This window comes from Tachysurus fulvidraco, chromosome 2 (assembly GCF_022655615.1).
Source record: "Tachysurus fulvidraco isolate hzauxx_2018 chromosome 2, HZAU_PFXX_2.0, whole genome shotgun sequence".
NCBI classification, from domain to species: Eukaryota; Metazoa; Chordata; class Actinopteri; order Siluriformes; family Bagridae; genus Tachysurus; species Tachysurus fulvidraco.
The window spans coordinates 38,165,795-38,182,868 of NC_062519.1; the positions used below are offsets into that span (position 1 = coordinate 38,165,795).

The following is a 17,074-nucleotide window of genomic DNA, read 5'->3' on the forward strand; positions in this document are numbered from 1 at the left end:
TATGGCTACGTTTCTGTCTTAAGCATCATTTTAAGCAATGTCTTAAGGTTTCCTACAAAATGAAATTTAGTTGTAATACGTTTCTAACGCACCAAAACTCAAGGCTACACTCCACTGACATTAAAAGTCCTTATTAAATCTGGCATTTGAACTCTACAGCAATGCTGTGAAAGGTAACATCAGGTTCTTCTACTTACTGTAAGTGTTTTTTTTTGTTTTTTTTTTTTGCAAAATTTGTCTTTATTGCTGATCAAGCTCTTGGTTTTATTTATTTATTTATTTATTTATTTATTTATTTATTTATTTATTTATTTTCTTGACAGATCTCCCGCATGGAGTACGTACACTCCAAGAACCTCATCTACAGGGATGTGAAGCCAGAGAACTTTCTCATTGGACGACAAGGGAATAAAAAGGAGCACATCATTCACATCATAGACTTTGGCTTGGCCAAAGAATACATCGACCCTGAAACCAAAAAACACATTCCTTACCGGGAGCATAAGAGCCTGACGGGCACAGCGCGATACATGTCTATAAATACGCACTTGGGGAAAGGTAAGCTCACGTCCATCCTTCTTTTTCTACCTTACACTTAGAAACGTTTTTTGCGTATACTCTCAATATGCTAGAAATCGTAACGTGTTGTAGAGATTCTTCTTAGACCTGGCTTTACATGATCGGGTTCTGCAAATTGTCCTGTCTCCTCCTTGTCACAGAGCAAAGTCGACGGGATGACCTCGAAGCCTTAGGTCACATGTTCATGTACTTCCTCCGAGGCAGCCTTCCATGGCAGGGACTAAAGGTGCGTCACTTAAACCACAACGCGTTTCGGCAGAGCGCTAAAATATGTATTCTGCTCCATGCACAAACACAATACCGTTTGAATTCACTTTTCAGGCCGACACGTTAAAAGAGAGGTATCAAAAAATCGGAGACACAAAGCGGAACACTCCTATCGAAGTTCTCTGTGAGAACTTTCCAGGTAAATTGTTCTTTCCTTTCGTATTCCCAGTCATGTTTGCTTGCTCACCGGGGAGGCGAGAAAGCAGCCGTTTCGTACTATGTGATGTTGATCGGATCAAAAAGCGAAATATTTGACTCTGATCTTGCGCTCTGCTCTTCCAGAAGAGATGGCTACGTATCTGCGCTACGTCCGACGGTTGGATTTCTTCGAAAAGCCAGACTACGAGTACTTGAGGACCTTGTTCACTGAGCTGTTTGAACGCAAAGGATACACGTTTGATTACACGTACGACTGGGTGGGCAGGCAAATCGTAAGTTAATCTCATAATAATCTGATGAACTAGTGGTGCAGGTTCCAAAGTGAATCACAGGATCATGTTAAAGCGCTCGTTGTATAACTTCTATAAACAATAAACGGACAGAAATAACAGACTATTAATACCTGATTTAATGTAAGCGGCAACAGGAATTAACCTGTTTCACGGAAATTCTTCAACATGAAATAAACACAACGAGAATAAAATGCAAAAGGTGCACTATGTTATTCAGCTGTTCTTTTTTTTTAATTGCTAGCACATCGCTGTGGTATAAGTGGGATGTTTCCAGAGGAACACAGGAAAATAATCAGCTTTGTCGTTCGATTACTTTCTATAACTGCACACCTGTATCGTATTTTATTACCTGCACTGTAATCGCGCTTGTTCTAATACAATGCGTGTTCGTTTCGTTTTTATAAACCGCTTGGCTTTCTAAGCCCACGCCGGTCGGATCCGTGCACGTGGACTCCGGGGCGTCGGCCGTGACACGTGAGAGCCACACACACAGAGACAGACCTTCTCAGCACCAACCGCTAAGGAACCAGGTAAGATTTGCTTCCCTTGCTACACTAAAACAGAGATCCACTTGCAGCTTTGGCACAGCTCCGCATTCCAGCCAGGACTTGAGCGTTTTCCCTAAACCACAATGAGCTCAGTCTGGGTGTGGGCAAAAGCTGGCGATATCCACCAGTAGTAATTATGCATGATTAATATGTAGTAGAGTCGGAACCGTACATGGAATCCCCACTCTGAAGAACACCTAAGCACACTGCGTACGTACCAGGGCTGAAACTGTTAAGCGAGCATGTAGAGCACGCTCAAAACACAGCCTATGCTTTAAAATGCATGCAGGGCATAGACGAGTGAAGTTATGCTTATTATATGCGTACCTAATTTATTAATGTCCCCCCCCCTTTGCTCTTTTTTTTTTTTTTAAGTATAAACCAGCTTTGCTTGTACTTCCCCAACAAGGCCATATTTTTGTTTTGTCTCCAGACGAAAGGACCCTTGTTTTTTTTGATATCATTTAATCGCAGAAGACTCGTAAACAAAGACAACGCCGATTCCCTCAGCAATATATATGAGACACGACACCGTCATACACGTGCTCATCATTACTGTCATGTCCACTAGGGTTTCTTTATCTTCTATATTTTTATTTTGAAGCATTTACCCTGTTGATGTTTATTTATCGGTTGAAATGTTCAGTAGTTAGTTACCAGTCTTTTTTTTATCGATCATGTCCAGAGCATAGATTGAGTAATGTGAGAACTTTGGGGTCATTTTGATAAATAAATCTTAATAATGAGATGCAGCATGTCAGAAATATCCACACATAAAAAGGATATTTTTTAATTTGCCTGTGTTTGAGAAACTTAATGCACACCTTTGTATCTAATGCTGATTTGTGGCTTTGCCTTGGCTCTTTTTTTTTTATTGGTTCCCCATTGGTTTCCATTGCCCTGCATGCCACCTGCTCACGCTCGCTCGCCTCCTCCACGCCTCCTCCCCTCGCTCCTGTGCCTCCTCCGGCCCGACCAGACGGCCTCCTCCGACCGCAGAGGAGCATGGGAGGTGCAGCCCAACCGGCAGGCCAACTCCTACCTGACCTCCCACCTGGCGTCGGACAGGCATGGAGGCTCAGTGCAGGTATAGCTCCACCTCCTCCATCCCTCTCAACTTCCCAGTCCCATTCTCCCTGTGTAATCATTTTGTGCCAAACCAGCATGATATTTCAACATGAACCAGCTGGATCCTATTCTCTCCTATTCTTCATCAGGATTCCCCAGCTGGCAAAAAATGGTCAAAGGTTACCAGCTCTCCTCTGTCTCTGCTTTGGAAAGGCAGAGCAGTGAGAGAGCAGTGTAGTAAGATCATGAGCAGGTCTCTAAAGCCCTGAAATGCATAGTAATAAACATGTGCACGAGTGTAATCAGGCCTGATCCAGCTTCTCCTCCACCTCCTGAGTAAAGCAGAACTGAAAATCCAGGTGACAGTGGGGACAGGGTTAAAGGTTAAGGTTGTTGATCCTTAGTCCAGTCTAGCTCCAACCCCCTGGACTTCTGGTTCTGCATGGGAACAGTGTTTTACGTAGGGGGCTCCAACAGGAAGGAAGAAGCACAAGAATGGCCCTGGTGATGAAGTTTGTTTCTATACCAGGTCATAAAATCCTTAAATTCCATCATAAGCAAAATGATCAATTAACCCACAGACATGAAGTTAAAGGAATACTCAAGTGCACATCAGCCTACTCGCTCCACCGTACCTTCAGCACATGCGCCATTACCACAGAAGGATTGATTTTTTTAACACACACCTCTGTACGGAGGAGAAGAACCGAAAACCTGTTTATTTTAAAAACTCGCTCATGATGAACGTCTAAAGGCAGTTGTTGAATTCTCTCAATTTCTATCAGCTCTATTATGAGGCCAAAAGTACAACTATATTTACACGATAAGAATAAAAGATCTTAGGACGAGATGATTTTTAGCGTCGTAGTAGGGATTTGTAGGTTTCACTGGGAATGTCTACAATAATGTTTCGGGAAACCTAAGTGTCTTTTGTTTATAAATGATTTACAGACAGGAAGTAAATTAAATTAAAAAAAAAAAAAAAAGGTATTTGCCTGAGAGAGAACTGTAAAATTTGAGAGAAATGCAGCAATTTTTGTAACTTTGCACAAATTTGTACTAGACACGTCCTAAACACGTCGACTCGCTCAACAACTGCCCATAGACCTTTCTTTGGAAGTCTATTCCCTTTCTGTACAGGGAAGTGTCTGTTTGTTTCCTAAACACGGCAATGCTGCTAAAAGCGATTTAAAGATTAAGGATTCATTAAGAGATTTCATTAAGCAGCAGCCTGATTGATGAACACAGCTTGCGTTCTGACTCTTCGACCCTTGTGCTGCAGGTGGTCAGCTCTACTAACGGCGAACTGAACGCAGACGACCAGCAGGCCCACTCCAACGCTCCCATTACAGTGCAGGCGGAGGTGGAAGTGGTGGACGAGGCTAAGTACGTGTCTGAGCGGACACCTTCGTGTATTATCTCACTGGAATACTAAAACTGTTGCCCTGTCTTGATTTCCGATTGAAGTTTATTGCTATTCATTCGAATTCAATCTTGTATCAGGCTTTTTATTTATTTATTTATTTATTTATTTATTTATTTATTTATTTATTTAAGCTTTGTCTATAGAACTCTGTCTTTCCCTGTGATATAAACACGGACACTTTTCTGTTCTGTCAGCGCTTTGATGTCTTAAATAGATGCCCATCTTTGATTACTGATGCAGACTTGAAAGTAAGCAATAACGCAGGCTGCGTCCCAATTAAAAGCCTGAAATAAACATGACAAGGTTCCTATGGTTGTCGCAGCATTTAACTTCATTAAAACCCCTTTCCCTGTGAGCCATTCTCTTTGAACCCGTCACTTTCCCTCTCCCTAGTTTATTAGATTCCGTTTATCCCTCTTTTCTTGACCTTACTTCCCTGTCCGCACGCTGCCTTTTTATAAATGGAACCAAACCCCAACCGGTGACCTGCGTCCTCTGTTTTCTCCTCGTTTAACCGGGACACCTGATCACGGCATCTATCTTTAGATTTATATTCTTACTGCCCAACCCACCTCAAGTCTCTTTCTCCGTCTCTGGACCTTTTTTTTTAATTCTTTACTATTTTTTTTTGTCCTCTGTGTGTCCACTCGTTTTTCTTATGTATCTGGCATGACGTTTGTCTCATCATCTCACTCGCTGTGTAATAATCTCTCTGTCTTTTCTCTTTCCACACTACTATTTTTTGTTTTGTTTTGTTTTTCTGTAGCTGCGTGAAAATGCTCAACTTGTGGTGAGTCCCCCTCTCTCCAGTCCACGCGGAAAACCCAAGGGGAGTGGACCAGCCTAGACTGTGGGCGAATAAGCCTAGATTATGTGAAAGCACAACATTTTAAAACAGAAAAAGCCCAAAACAGTTGCAGGCTTTATTGAAATGTGTGCCGATTAGACTCCGTGTAAGCAAAAGAGACCCTCTCGCTCACTATTATGGGGTTTTAAATTTAGGGGAAACATATTACATTGTCTGAATATACAGATGTTTGTTTTTGTTTTGTTTTTGTTTTTTTAAATGAGAAAAAAAAAGTCAATTTGCATTTGGAATCAGGGCATCGTTTACACCCAGCACCGCATATTGGCGGCCGCGCAGGGACGTCACTACGACCGTAGTGAACCGCATCACTTTTCTATGTGTCAGTCTGGAGCTGTTCTCTTTCCTCTGCATGCTCCTCCACTCATTTCCATGGGTTCATCCTGTCGTGCCGTTGCTGTCTCTCCGAACTCTCCCTAACTCCACTAAGCATAAACATGTCTGTGTTTGTATTTAACGTACCTTTTGTGATCGCCGCTAGCTGTGTGCTTTCTTTAAAAACACTGTAATCAAAGAGCTTCAAGAGATCTGCTTAGAGTAACAGAAGGTGTTTTGCATACATTTCCATACCGATTTAACGCTACTAGCCTGCGATGTCTAAACCGCATCATTTGCATCGATCGGAAAGAGCGTCTTGTTGGGACGGGACAGGTTGGGACGGGTCGTTTTGACTGTAACCTATCTGTGTGTCTTATCTTAGGTGCTGCTGCTTCTTCAAGCGGAAGAGGAAAAAGAACACCGCCCGGCACAAATGATCTGCTCCACCCGCTCCACTCAGCCCATTTTAAGAACGTTCAATAAAGAAATTTTATTCAAAAGAAGACAACAATGCCCTCAAAATGAATCGCCTCAATGGGACCTGCGTGTGCGTGTGTGTGTGTGTGTGAATGTGTGTGTGAGAGAGGGAGAGAAACATGCACATATCGTGTGAAGCGGATGCAGGACTCGTGGACGGTTTCCTTGTATCGGAATATACACACACAAACACACTTATTCGGATCTCTAAGCACTGGAACAGCATTGCACTCCATGTTTTTTTTTTTCTTCTTTTTCTTTTTCTTTTTCTCCCCGTTTTCCACCCAACACCCCATCCATCTTTGAGGGAGCTCTCCATTGTTCTGCCTTTGTGACAGACCCAGCAGCTCAAGAAGGATTTTTTGGAGAGAGTCACTCCTCAAACAGAGGAGCTTCATCCACACTGGAGTTCGTATATATCGATCCATCGCACCACCTGCTAGCTTTTCACTTCTTTTCTTTGTATTTTCTGCTCCTCCTGACTTTGCGGTCAGAAATCTGAAATTTTGCTAGCAGAGTTTGTGTTTCTATTGGACCGAGTCAGCTTAAACATCGTAAAAAAACAAAAAGAAAAGGAAAAAAAAAAAAAAAACACCACCATGCTAATTGTCTTAACACAACAAAGCTAACAGGCCTTTCCTTGTGGAATCTGTAAATGTGTGAAATAAGCAGCCAAGTGTAAAGTGACAGCGTTGTACTCATGGCCTTCGACCCTCGTGCTGACGCGATGTGCTACCTGGCTCTGTTCGAAGGGGACAAGAGAGCGTCCAGGTCCGACGCTCAGTTCCATGGGCGAGAGCCTCAGCACATTCCCCAGTTCTACTGAATGCTATTTAAGCTGCTTGTTCTAAAGCACTCCACCCACTCCGACCTGCCAGCCAGCCAGCCATGCTGCTTTCCCCTCTTGTGATATGGTATCGCTTTAATGTTAAACCTGACTTTTCTATTAGCTGGGATTCAGAGCTGAACTCGCCAGGGAGACGCTCCGTGGTTCTCTTTGTATGAAATGTTCTCACCGCGTTTATTTGATTTTTTTTTTTTTCCCCTAGTAAGCATTTTATTTTTCTGAACCCAGTCCCTGATTTGAACGTGGCATTTCTTATATGGTCTTTTTTACATTATTATTATGATTATTATGATTAATATGCCATATGAATGGAAGCGATTGCCGAAGAGAAGAATTATTTAATGTGCCAGGGTGGAATCCGGTCAGTCTACGAGAGACTGAACATTCTTTTATGTCCCTATAGTATGCATTTCTTCACGCCATGCGTTTGTGTCTATATGAACAGAGCGTCAGAACGGTATAACGGTTAATAGGAAGCTTGCTAACGTTCGTAAAGTGTAATAATGACTGTTTATGAAGTGTTTTCTTGCCTCGTAGCAGTTTCAGTGGGTATTCATGATCAGTGTCCGATCCAGATGAATTATTTTTATTTATTTTTTTTTAAAGGGAACATGCAAACATGATGGTAACTCGAATGCTGACTTAGAGAGACTTTCAAACTGCCACTGCTAATTATCCTCATCTTAATGCCTTAACTAACACTAGATAAGCAGGGCTGCGGTTCTGCGTTAAGACACTACAGAACTCCTCTCGACTTTTGTTCACGTAGTACTCTCGGTCCCTCTTATAAGTAATATTTCAAACAAACAAACAAACACTCGGATCCGAATTAAACCGGTGACTGCTGGGAATCGCTGGGTGTCACGTCACTTTTCCAAAGCAGTCGTAAGCGGCTCCATCACGGGCAGGCCTGTGATCTCTTAGCTGTAGGATGAGGCCACTGTTAGAGCCCATTTAAAAAAAAAAAAACGATTTTAGTATCTAGCTTCAGTTCTGGAAAGCTTTAACACACCTGATTTAACCAGTGAAAGGTCTGGCGTGCGAATCTGAATCAGGTTTGTAAAACAGTTTGGTGCTCCAGAAACGGAGTTAGAGAATCCTTTCGTTAATTTATCGTACCTACGGTGAAACCCCACCCCATCCCCAACCCCGAAAAGTGGGTTAGTGGCCCAACCCAAAGCCACCCCCCAATACCCCATAGTGAGTCCTTGCCTTTTTTTTGTGTGATTTTTAAATGTATAGTAAATGTGAATTAAAATGTATAAGAAATTATATAACCTCTATTTTTTTTTAATTTTGTTTGTTTCCTTACCTGGCCATACAGAATTTGGAGAGAGAGAAATCATGGATAAACATGAACTGCACTACACTTTCACTACCTTTAGTCTCCTGTCCTCTTCTACACGGTTGCATTTTTAAAGTTCTTTAGCCAATTTGAGAAACCGGTGAGTTACGAGCTTTGAATTGACCACTAATAATCTTTCTAGAAAATTCCAGTCAAGTCGCAGAACTAACGGTGACACAAAATACAGCGTGGACTGTAAAGGAAACGGGACTCGCTTTAAGCGTATCGGACCAAAAGAACAGCGAGATGATCTCGATCCAGATCGGCCCGAATCCGTCGCTTGATTTCTGACGACTCGCGGTTAAGGGTCTGCGTATTTCAAAGAACGCACCCATTCGTCGTCGTCTTGTTTCTTAATTAGCGCTACGAGGAGTGAAATCCCTGCTGGACGAAACTCGACGTTCTTGCAAGCGGGGAAACGGATATCGCTCGGTGTTTGTGGGAACAGAATATCAAGGACTGGCAGCTTGCCATCGAACCAGTGTGTATGCAACATGCATTGTGAGCAATATTTCAGATGATTTGCTTAGCTAGAGTTTTTTTTTGTTGTTGTATCTCGCACTCGTCCCTGTAACACGAGTCACATCAGTTGTAAATTATTTTTTTGGAACGTACTTGAATCCTACTCGCACCGTATCTCTCTCCCAGTCGTGTCTAAGGAGAGGCTTCTTCCTCCTTTTTTTTTTTTATTTTTTTTTTTATTTTTAATTTAAGCTGTCGTTTCTTGCATTGTATTTGCATATAATGTGCCTCCACACGAATGTTTAGTGGGTTTTTTTTATTTTTTTTAATTATTTGGGACGGGTGCTGCTTGCTGCTGTCGGGTGTGCCTGTGCGCTCGCTTAAGGGAGAACGATTTGTGTAAGAAGAAGACAAGTCTGTACACCACTTCTCCTGCTATCCCACGCTCTTCCATTTCCTTCTGCCAGGTTTCAGAGTTTAGGGTAGTAACGTGTTTGTATGCTGCACATCCTCGCTAGTTTTGCCCAGATTCTGGATCAGTGTTATTAAATTTGGGTAAAAGATCAAGACGAATAAAAATGTAAAACTTGGTTTCTAAGATTGTGGGGTATTTTGTTTTGGTTTTATTATTTTTTTTAATTTATTCTTTTTTTTTTTTGTATGTAAAAAAATAAAAAATCAAAATGGAGGAAATCACATTAGCTTGGAAAATGCTTTGAAGTGGCAAAGGGAGCCATCTGCTGACCAGTTTCACTAAAAAGGGGTCACGTTTGTTTTTTTCTTCTTCTTTGAAATCCTTGACGTTTTTACAGATGTCATCAAGACGTCTTTTTTTTTTTTTTTTTTTTTTTAAACCGGCCTCACGAGGCCGACGTGACGACTGACTACTAGCTGATTTCAAAACAACATCTTTTCCGTGCCTGTAAAGCAGCTTTTTTTCATACTGAACATACTTTCCTTGATGGTGGTGAATAAACAGTGATTTATCCTCAGAAGATGATCAAAAATAAATGAAATGCTCAACAGATGTCTTAATAGTCGTTACATTTGCATCACTGTAGTGGAAAAAGTCTTAAAAGGGTATAAACATCTGTATGGTTATGTAGAGGGTTCAGCACTTCTACAGGTTATCCAGTGCGTGGCTTCTGAAGAAGGACGCAGTGGGGAATCCGGTTTGGTGTAAAATCTGCTCTCACGTTCTCACATCTTAGTCAAGCTTTAATTCTGCAAGTATTTTTTTTCTTTTGGATCAATGTTGCTGTCACTCATCGTTGGTTTAAATCCGCACGAAGATTTTTATCCATATTTCATCACTACAGGTTTTTTTTTGTTTTTGGTTTGTTTGTTTAATTTTTTCCTCTCAGTATTTCTGTGAGAGATTCTGTGCAACACTTTTGATTTTCTGTTTCTTACCAAATAATGATGGTGTAACTTGTACAGTACTGTAATCCCCTTTCTGGTTCTGGTCATATTTAAAACAAAGAGAAAAATCCTCATGCATTGAATTTGAAGTCTGTGCTTAAATATGAATGTTAATGCATTTGAATGGTTTCGTTTAGTCAAGGGCTTTCGATCAAGAGGGACCCATCCTTAACTTTGTATTTTTTTTTTTTTGTTCTTCCCGTCCCCCCCACTTTTTTTGCAGAAAGATAAATGTCTTAAAGGCTATTTTTCCTGAGGAGTTATATGAAGTACCACATTTAACCTTTCAAATACAATACAATTTTTATTCCCTCCACTCTTAAAGGGAAAATCAAGTTTGCACCCTTTTTTATGTAAAATAAAGGAAATTGTCTCAACTTCTGTGTTCTGTCTCACTTTCAGCCGTTTGGTACATCTTTTAAGATTCAGCCCCTCAGACGAGGTTCATAAGTTTATATCATTTTTGTTTTGCCTTTTTTTTTTTTTTTGTTCTCTGTTCGATAGCTTCAGTTTGAGATAACACACATCGCACTTTGTTTAATGGTATTATATTTACAGCTAATTGAGAGATAAGCTCGATATAAACAGACTGAAGTGTTATGGTGAAGTTCTCTGAGGAGATGTTTACATGCTGTTTATTAAACAAGTCTTCAGTGACCAGAATTAATTACAAAAAGGCCGATGAAACAATTGTGAGTGAAATATTTTAACTAGGGCAAAAAGACCTGAGCGAGTACCTTTAAAAGAGTGCTTTATTGTTTAGGCATTGGTTTAATGGTGTCCCTCTTACTTTGAGGGTTGAGGGTTTGTTTCCTGCCTCTGCCCAGTGTGTGTGTTCTGTATTGTGTGATTGTGCTGTAGTTTATATTGGTTTGTTAATACCTGATATAGAATGGTTTAGGATTTTATTTAGGATGACCACAATATTCCTCATTATACACACATGTATATAAATAATAAATAACACACACACACACACACATAAATTCTTTATATATATATATATATATATATATATATATATATATATATATATATATATAGATGTGTGTGTGTGTATTGTGTGTATGTATACGTGTGTATCTGTGTATATCTGTGTGTCTTTACATGAGCGTAAACTGTAATAATAAATATATATATATATATAAATAAAATATCTGCATAAAAACAGCTCATAATTAAAGGGGTTATTTTGCAGTAGTTTAGTGAACAAACTAATAAAATAAAAGATGTATAGTGTATTTTCACATGGAGACATTCGTCCTGATGAAATTGTGCATTCAGGAGTCGTTTTCTTTGGGACTTTTATTGTACTTCCGGCACAAGATATAAACTTCCGCCCTGCTCTCTGTCAGGTCTTTTTCTGAGACCTGAGTCAATATGGTGGGTTTTACTTTGTGAATCTTTCGTCAATCCGTCGTCATCTTTGTCATTTCTGTGCTTATCATTGTCTGAAGCACCAAATATCACCTCTTCACATGACTAGGGAAGATGATGAGTGTGAATGGCGACGTATTTAAAATGTTAAGATTAGATTAACAGCGCGAGAGAGCTTAAAAGGAGCACAGGTTGCTAGGCTACAGTCATTAGCACTAGCGCGTGAGTTAGCGCGAGCTGCGTCAACAAAGCTTTTTGTTGAATTTACAATAACTTTAATGTCTTATTTCTGAAGTGCGGAAAACCTTCTAAAGTGTGAAACCACCTCTGTGCTAATGTGAAGAAAAAGGTCACCGTTTATAGAGAGAAAATAAACGATACAATTCAACACCAACGTTCGGTGAATTGGTCGCATTTATTATAATCAGGGTTGTGACGTAATAATCACCTTTTATAAGGATATTTAAATGTATAGACGAGTGATGGCGCAATAGAGAAGTGATTTAACACCACAGCGATGAATAAATGATCGAGATCCACGTATGAAACATTGCATAAATCCCATGACCTTGTTTAGGTGTTTTAAAGTTGTTGTTTGTAGATGTTATGTTGTTGTTTAGATGTTTTTAAATTGTTTACACACAACCAGGATATATTACTAATTATATTGGCTTTATTGTTGGGTCCTAAGCTTAGCTACTGTTCGTGTGGGAATTCTGAATATTAAATGACTATGCAAAACTGATCCAATTTGAAATCATGAATAATTCATGTTTTTTTGTGACTTTTTTTTTTTTTTTTAAAGAAATCTCTTACCGTGAAATGATGACGCTATACATATGGGATTTTATCATCACGATATGTTTGTATTTTTATATTCAGGGCCGTGTGAGGACGAAGACCGTGAAGAGGGCTTCTCGACTCATCATCGAGAAGTACTACACTCGACTGGGCAGCGATTTCCATGTTAACAAGAGGGTGTGTGAGGAGATCGCCATCATCCCCAGTAAGCCTCTGCGCAACAAAATAGCAGGGTGAGTGCAAAATTTAAATGATTGTTAACACACATATTCATGGTAGAGTGCAGATGGAGGAACACCTGGAAAGGTGGATGTCTGCTCTGGAAAGAAGAGGAATGAAAGAATAGATGTGTATGAAGGAGAGGGAGGGTAGTAGAGCAGTTTGTGTATTTGGGGTCAAACGTCCAGTGTATCACGGCGTGTGGAAAAGAGGTGAGTACAGGTGGGTTGGAGTGGGTGGAGAATAGTGTCAGTGTGACAGAAGAGTGTCATCAGGAATCAAAGGAAAGGTGTAGAAGACAGTAGTGAGAGCAGCTCTGCTGTATGGGTTAAGAGATGTATGTAGCTGTGAGGCAGAGATGGAGGTAGCAGAGATGAGGATGTTGAGGTTCTCTTTAGGAGTAACGAGATGGACAGGATTAGGGACGAGCACATCAGAGGGACAGCACAGGTTGGCTGTTTTGGGGACAAGGTCAGAGAGGATAGATTGAGATGGTTTGGACATGTACAGAGGAGGGAGATGGATTTATTGGTAGAAGGATGTTGGAGATGGAGCTGCCAGGTAAGAGGTCAAGAGGAAGAAAAAAGAGGAGATGTATGGATGTGTTAAATGAGGACGTGAAGGTAATTGGCTTGAAAGTAGAGGATGATGAGGTTCAGAGTTATGTGGAAACAGATGATTGGCTGTGGCGAGTCCTAACGGGAAAAGCCGAAAGTAGAAGATTTGTTCAAGATGCTGTAAACTACTTTGCATAACTTTTAATTAGATATAAACTTTCAGTTTACATCTGTGTCTACAGCACCACCTGTATTAAAGTGTTCAGATTCCTATATTTTTGCACATTGTAGTGTTATAGTATGCATACCGGTTAGTGCTATTCTTTTTGTATTTGTCCTGCAGTGTAGTGTATTTTCACACAATGCGTATCATGTGGCTAAGACAACGTACTTTAAGCCTTTAGCATGGTGGTGTTTAATGTAGCACCATGATCCTGGAGAAACGCTGTTTCATCGCACTATGTAATGCCTCCGTTATATATGGCTAAAACGACCATAAAAGCTTCTTGACTTGTATAGTTAGGACAAGTTTTGTGTCGAACATTAGATTTGTACAGGCGCTTATATATGTAGTATTTTTTTTCTGTTGCAGTCCAGAACATTCTGCTGTGGTTTATTATGACTACGTTCACACACCCAGACAGCATCACAACGTGACCAGAGTTCAGTTCATTTTCCACGACTTCTGTGTCACAGCAGCCGTTAGCAAATAGTTGTGGACGTTGTTTCCTTTTGGCAGCCAGTAGTAGGAACACCAACGGGCAGCTCGCAGCGATAAAACAGCAGCACGTGTCGTCATCTAGAAACATGAACTACACTTCATCATGCTTTGCAATGAGGCAGCCATTTTGGAGAAATCTTCATTCTCTTAATACCAGGAACACTCGAGAGACTAATGTAAGAGAATTGGGGCTGTATAAGATGATCTGTTTGGAAGTGTAAACAAGTATCCACAAGAAGAGAGAAGCTCGCACTCACTCCAACACACACACACACACAAACTGTTCTAACATTAGAGTTCATACAGAACCTCCACCAATCAAGCGCAGGTCTTTGTCTTTCCTATACAACTGATCATTGATATAAACCTGTGACTTCAGTTACGGCCAGAATCATCATCAGTGCTTCTGTTAACACCTTCAGAATAAAACTAAAATAATAATGAATGGGTGTGGGGGAGGTAGACTAACGTTTCTTGTTAACCTAAAACGTAAATAAAAAAAAAACCACACCCAACAAGCCATATTTGGGGTAATTGTGAATAATTTTCTTATCTATCGTCCTCTCTTTATTTGTGTACAGATACGTGACCCATCTGATGAAGAGGATCCAGAGAGGTCCAGTCAGAGGCATCTCCATTAAACTCCAGGAAGAGGAGAGAGAGAGGAGAGACAACTACGTCCCTGAGGTCAGTGGATTGGAGCTGGATTAGTGCGGCCACTTGTGCAACTTTGTGTACGCAGGATTTTGGTGCAGGCTGTTTAGGTTGGAAAGATCAGAGTGAACCAACCTGCATCCACCGATTCAACAATACACGTCGTCTCAAAAGCAGCTCCACAGTTTAAAATCAAGTTCCTATTTATCTTTAACGTCTATCCCTACCGAGCAAGCCGGAGGTGACGGCAGTGAGGAAAAAAACTCCCTGAGATGATATGAGGAAGAAACCTTGAGAGGAACCAGACTCAGAAGTGAACCTCATCTCCATTTAGGTGGACAGGAAGTGATGTAAATAAGGTCCTTTTTACAACAGTTTATAGTCCAGTGGAATAAAGCAGCCAAGAGCTCCCGAGGAACGAACAGGTCAGAGTCGTTTCTGAGTTCATTACAGACCCAACTGAAGTCTTCAGTTGCATTAAGCTGACCGAGCATTAAGCTGACCGACTGAGAATCTGAACTAATTATCTATCTTCCATTGCACTTTTCTCACAAGCTTCATATAGCATCACTGCAATGATCTAAGGTGCACATATTTAAAGAGACAAAAACAAGTCAATAAAAGAGGATCCATGGGATCGTTGTAGACGGAGCCACTTGGAAGCAGTCACGCTGTCTTTAAACTGCCGCTACGTCAGTCAGCTTCGGGTCTTCATCAGTGAACGTTTGCAGACTTTGGCGGAAAAAAACGAACAAAAAGAATGAAAGTCTGTAATGAACTCAGAAATGTCTCTGTCCTGTTAGTCCCTCAGGAGCTCTCGGTCGCTTAATTCCACTCGACTACAAATTGTTGTAGAAATGACGTTATTTACATCGACCGAGGTTCCCTTCTGTGTCTCAAGGTTTCTTCATCATCTCACCACCGTCACCTCAGACGTGATCATTAGGGATACATTTTAGAGCTGTATAGTAATTCAAACTGTACAATTTTTATTCCGTTTGTGCTTCTGTAAAGCCGCTTTGAGACGACGTACATCGTTACTGACTGAAATGATCCACATGGATAAAATACCTGAACAGAGCGCGCAGTGTTGAATTGATGTCTGTCTGTTTATTTCCTTATGTTTAATTTTTACCGAATGATTTGAAACATTTCGTCGAGAACATGGTACGTCACGTAGCATGGTGTCGTGTGAATAACCTCCTCTTGGCTGTTTCAGGTCTCTGCTCTGGATCAAGAGGTCATCGAGGTCGATCCTGACACCAGCGAGATGCTGAAGATGCTGGTAAGTCGTCCCAGACGTTAAAGAGATCACACTATTGTACAGCGATTGGCTATAAAGCAGGAGAGGAGATTAGGTGGAGTTTTTTCTTTTCACTTTATGAACACGTGGACAGGTGAGAGAAGGATGCTTCTTTGACTTTGATGCTTGTCGCTAGCGTCATCGTCTCATAGCAATGATTCATCTTGAACACCAATCCATGGCACGGTCATTAAAATGAAATTGAACTTAAAAGGTTTCTAGGTTGATTAAAATTGATTATTTATTTTTATGAGGATATGAGCAGCTTCTAAGTCTTCAGTAAACTACCTTTAGTTTGTGGTGTTTGCTGTCGTGTGAATAAATTAAAAGTATATTGTCGCTGTGTTCTGTTTAACCATCCAATACAAACTAATACAGATTTGAATTCAGAATAGCTTTTTTTTAGTCCAGACACATCAGCATTAAACTCCCAAGTCATGTGATTGCCTTCTGTTTGTAACTATGACTCGCGTGGTGTTTTACACTAGTGTGCGATTACTTTATCATCAATAGCGTTCAACTAAAAAGTGAACTGATTTTGGAAACAGGGACCTGATATTGATTTGTCTTCTTTGCAGGACTTCGGCGGTCTCTCAACACTGCAGGTTACTCAACCACCTGCCGGGATGAACTTCAAAACTCCCAGAGCCTAATTACTCAGTTAACCAAGAAATAAAGCCACATTCTCTCAAACACGTGCAGTAAATTTGGTTTTGGTCATAGACGTGGGGTTTGTGTGTGTTATTTTTTAAATAAATTACATCCAGTTCTCATTGTATAGCGATTTGAATATCACTGAGCAGCTTTGCTGAAATAAAGTCAGGGATTTAAATTTAAATGTATTTATTTACCCCTCCTGAGCAAAGGCAGAACCCATCCTCAGCTGGGGATCAAATCATTTCCCCTCTAACTGACCAAAAAAATAATGCAATTGCAAAATTACTCAGTTTATAAGATGAAGTGGATCTTAATGTGAACTGTTCACTATTAGGTCTGACGCCATGGTCTTGGATTCTGGGTCACACCATCCACAGAAATCTTGTACCTTCAGGTTGGTCGATGTTCTCGAGAGCATCCACCAGCCTGATCGTGGAGCTGAAGCCATATGAACTCTTAACCTTTTTACAATGTTAGGAAACATCACATGAGTAACGTCACGTGACTGAGCAGCGGTAAAGAGAGGAGATGATCTTCACGTCTACGGCCAATTTACCTTGCAGTAGGACAGGAAACCTGGGCAGTGACCTGAGCTGAGGACTGAAACCCATCACCTGAAGCATCTGAACAGTTAAACTAGTAAAAATAGTTACTTACCTGAGGAAATGTGGCACACACTCACCACACACACCCTCTCACACTTGCACTC

The 17,074-nt window shown here is 40.7% G+C and overlaps 2 protein-coding genes across 13 annotated transcripts in view; both read left to right on the forward strand.

Moving 5' to 3' along the window:
• Positions 1-10,453, forward strand: part of csnk1g1 (casein kinase 1, gamma 1) — a 30,853-nt gene extending 20,400 nt beyond the window's left edge. Inside the window, exons 6-14 of one of the 11 annotated variants that reach the window (XM_047809869.1) lie at positions 324-558; positions 720-805; positions 901-985; positions 1,132-1,277; positions 1,721-1,828; positions 2,724-2,933; positions 4,197-4,300; positions 5,107-5,130; positions 5,906-10,453. In XM_047809869.1, coding sequence (XP_047665825.1) covers positions 324-558; positions 720-805; positions 901-985; positions 1,132-1,277; positions 1,721-1,828; positions 2,724-2,933; positions 4,197-4,300; positions 5,107-5,130; positions 5,906-5,960 — 1,053 coding nt within the window. In that variant the 3' untranslated portion in view covers positions 5,961-10,453. Of the gene's footprint in view, positions 1-323; positions 559-719; positions 806-900; positions 986-1,128; positions 1,278-1,720; positions 1,829-2,723; positions 2,934-4,196; positions 4,301-5,106; positions 5,131-5,905 lie in introns of all 11 variants that reach the window. The other 10 variants (XM_047809868.1, XM_047809871.1, XM_047809872.1 and 7 more) reach the window with 10 other exon arrangements.
• Positions 10,454-11,312: 859 nt separating this feature from the next.
• Positions 11,313-16,430, forward strand: rps17 (ribosomal protein S17). 2 transcript variants are annotated; one of them, XM_027153100.2, is made up of 5 exons: positions 11,313-11,459; positions 12,336-12,487; positions 14,333-14,438; positions 15,625-15,690; positions 16,287-16,430. In XM_027153100.2, the coding sequence occupies exons 1-5, from the start codon at positions 11,457-11,459 to the stop codon at positions 16,359-16,361; spliced, it is 402 nt and encodes a 133-aa protein (XP_027008901.1). In that variant the 5' UTR covers positions 11,313-11,456; the 3' UTR covers positions 16,362-16,430. The 2 variants fall into 2 exon arrangements, with proteins under 2 accessions (XP_027008901.1, XP_047664280.1); XM_047808324.1 differs by lacking the exon at positions 11,313-11,459 and adding an exon at positions 11,964-11,993.
• The last annotated feature ends 644 nt before the right edge of the window (positions 16,431-17,074 follow it).